At 38.2% G+C, this 2943-nt stretch overlaps 1 protein-coding gene across 1 annotated transcript; it reads left to right on the forward strand.

Moving 5' to 3' along the window:
* The first annotated feature begins 204 nt into the window (after positions 1-204).
* TMEM215 (transmembrane protein 215) lies at positions 205-2298 on the forward strand. The gene has a single exon (XM_069766435.1). The coding sequence runs from the start codon at positions 569-571 to the stop codon at positions 1247-1249; it is 681 nt and encodes a 226-aa protein (XP_069622536.1). The 5' UTR covers positions 205-568; the 3' UTR covers positions 1250-2298.
* The last annotated feature ends 645 nt before the right edge of the window (positions 2299-2943 follow it).

Genomic DNA, 2943 nt, shown 5'->3' on the forward strand with positions numbered 1-2943 from the left:
TTGCATGTATTGAATTCTTTAAGTTAAGGGTGAAATCTGAAATTGCTGATATGTCTTCTTCAATATTAAAGCAAGGAGTTCTCGAGTGCTGGATCTTTCGAATATTTAAAGTCCACTCCTCTGCTTTTCCTTACCACCCCTCCCTCTTCTCACATACTCTTGCATTAAGAGATGAGTGTCTCAGTTTCCATTCAAGCACTTTGAACACATGCAGGATCTCACTGTTCTGGCATCCGAAACACAGCATCCAGCTCCCAGAGGACTTTCCTGTAAGGATCGCATCTGCTCCAGAAGCAATGTCTTCACAAGTGAATAACCTGTCTCGTTCAAGAGTTATTGTAATATTCTCAGGATATTATTAACTAAGAATACAAGCAAGATCAGGAGATCCAGGCTGGAGTCATCTCTGGAATTCTTAAGGAATCAGTTTGTTTGTGACCGATAAGGGGGTGCCTTTTCTTTTATTAATGTTTTGGAAAAATACAGTGGTCCGTAGGTGTCTAACCTAAAGGAACTCAGGCTGCTGATGTCCAGATGGTCAGAAAGTACAGTCTAATGGTGTAGAGAGATGAGACCGGATGATATCAACCCACGCACAGGACTGGTGGTAGCCTTGGTGAGCATATTCCTTGTATTTGGCTTCATGTTTACAGTTTCGGGATTCAAAGGGGAGACTTTGGGATCCATCCCACTCATCGCTATAGGGCCAGCTATTTTTCTTCCTGGGGTGGCAGCTATTACCTTGACCAGGAGAACTGATGGCTGTACTAAATGGCCCTATAAGTACTGTACTTGCTGCTGCAAAAAGGGCAAAGACAAAGAAAATGTGGAGCTTCTGAAGACCCCATCGGAAAAGGAGTCTGGAAAAGGGAGCTCTAATGAGCTGGATAAAAAGGCAGAAAAAAAGGAAAAGGATGAAGGATCTGAACCCAGCAAAATCATCACAATAGGGGATTCAAGGACGCCTAACACAAAGGTGGATGGAGATGAGGTGATGAGGTATCTGGACAAGTGCTACTCCACAAACACATTACCTGGAGGAGTGGAAAACCACAACACTTGTTCTGTGTTTGATAAAAAGTACACCCAAGACAGAATTATCTACACTGCCACAGAGGAGAAAGTTACTCTAGACCCTAGAGATAGTGATGCAGGAGCCCATCCGAAAGGAGGGGACAATTCCTATAACAGGTATTGCTGTTACGTAAAGACCACAGAAGTGACCTGGGACCAAGAGACAATTGTCTAAAACCCCAATGCACATAAACATTTATATTGTACTAGAATGTTTTTGCACTGCATGACAGATCCGGACTCTGTTCTTTATTACAGTCCAGGCACTTATACTCCACAGCTTCCTGCTAAGCGGTTGCTGCAGACCAGCATGTCTAAGATCATGGGTCACCTGTTTCCTTTGTGAGCATTCTGGCCAATTGTTTGACCTCTGAACACAGTGCCTTGATGTGGAGCTGGACAAGTGTGATCAGCTACGAGACAATGAGCAGGGAGAACAGCTCAGGCAAACTAAATGCCATTGTCTGTAGCTTTCTAATAAGTTGCTGTAACAACATTTTCTTTTTATAAATCATGTATGACCCAAAATATTAGGTTACACTTGGCAAAACAGGTACCCATATACGTTCCTGGTAACCAAATACGTCCCAGCTTAGATATTTGCTGAGATATGGAAGAGTTTGAACAATGGGATGCTAGAGCCTGGTTACTGAGTGATAAGAGGGCTATTAATTAGACAGAGTTTTTAATATGTTGTGTAAAATTATATATTCATTTATTTAGAAACTGCATAGCTTTTTAATATTCATTTTATTAATATTTATAATTGTGTTGATAAATCCGCCCCAGTTTTAATACCCATATAATGAATCAAATAAATATTTGAAACAATGTCTATTGTAATATTCTATCTTGATTTCTAATATTTATCTAGGGCACTAAGCTCCCTAATAGCCTCCAATTGCAATAGTGTATTAATAGGCTATAAAGCATATATTCCTAAAATATAGTATACTTTATAAGTCTTACATGAAAAATGAATTATTGTTATTAAACACTTATTACATTTCAACGTATTATGCTATTGAATTGTATATAATTTTTGCAACATATTAAAACTGTTCCTTCTGGTATTTTGCATTAACAGGCTGGAGCAAGGTGATATTTGGACCTTTCATTTTTTTTTCTTTCCTCAGAATCTATTTGCATCCTCTAGAATAATTATTGACTATGTATTTGAAACTGTCGTTTGTAAAGTATAGGCTACCTAATGAACAGTAAAATATATTGCTTGCATATAAGCTGTGGAGTTGTTTGCATTGTTTTATTTCCGGGTTGATACATTTTTAATAAATCAGGGCTTTGATGGGCTATACATTACTGTAACTGTTTGCTGGGTTTTGTATGAAGTACTTAATATAGAACACGGTTTAATCTTACACATTTATAATAGCTTTTGTATGAGTTTTCAATATGCTGGCTTCACCTCATCAATTCTTGAAGGTCTTGCAAAAGAAATTGTTTCTTAGACCTCTGGCTATGAAAAGATTAATGTCAAAAAGTTGACTAAGCTTTCAAACAGTAAAAGGGGAAAGTTCAGCTCTGCCCATCTCACTTGGAGAAAGAGAGCAGAGCTAGAAATCAGTGACCTTCAAGAGTAATGTGAAAAGGGTCCTGTACCTTATGTAACAGGGACCTGAATGGTCAATTGATCAGTCAACAAAAAAAAATATCAGACAAATTGACCATTCTACAGCTGGACATATAAGTTATACAGTAGACTTGTTAGTGGGTCTTGATCATTTTTATAGGATCCACTAGATGTGTTTACTGGCAGCCTGTTTTTAAGCTGGCATTTATTGCCTGGCGAATTTAAGATCAGACTCGTTAAATATTAACCTGTCTGATTCTTTGTTCAGATTAGGGAAT

This window comes from Ranitomeya imitator, chromosome 1, assembly GCF_032444005.1.
Source record: "Ranitomeya imitator isolate aRanImi1 chromosome 1, aRanImi1.pri, whole genome shotgun sequence".
Taxonomy (NCBI): Eukaryota; Metazoa; Chordata; class Amphibia; order Anura; family Dendrobatidae; genus Ranitomeya; species Ranitomeya imitator.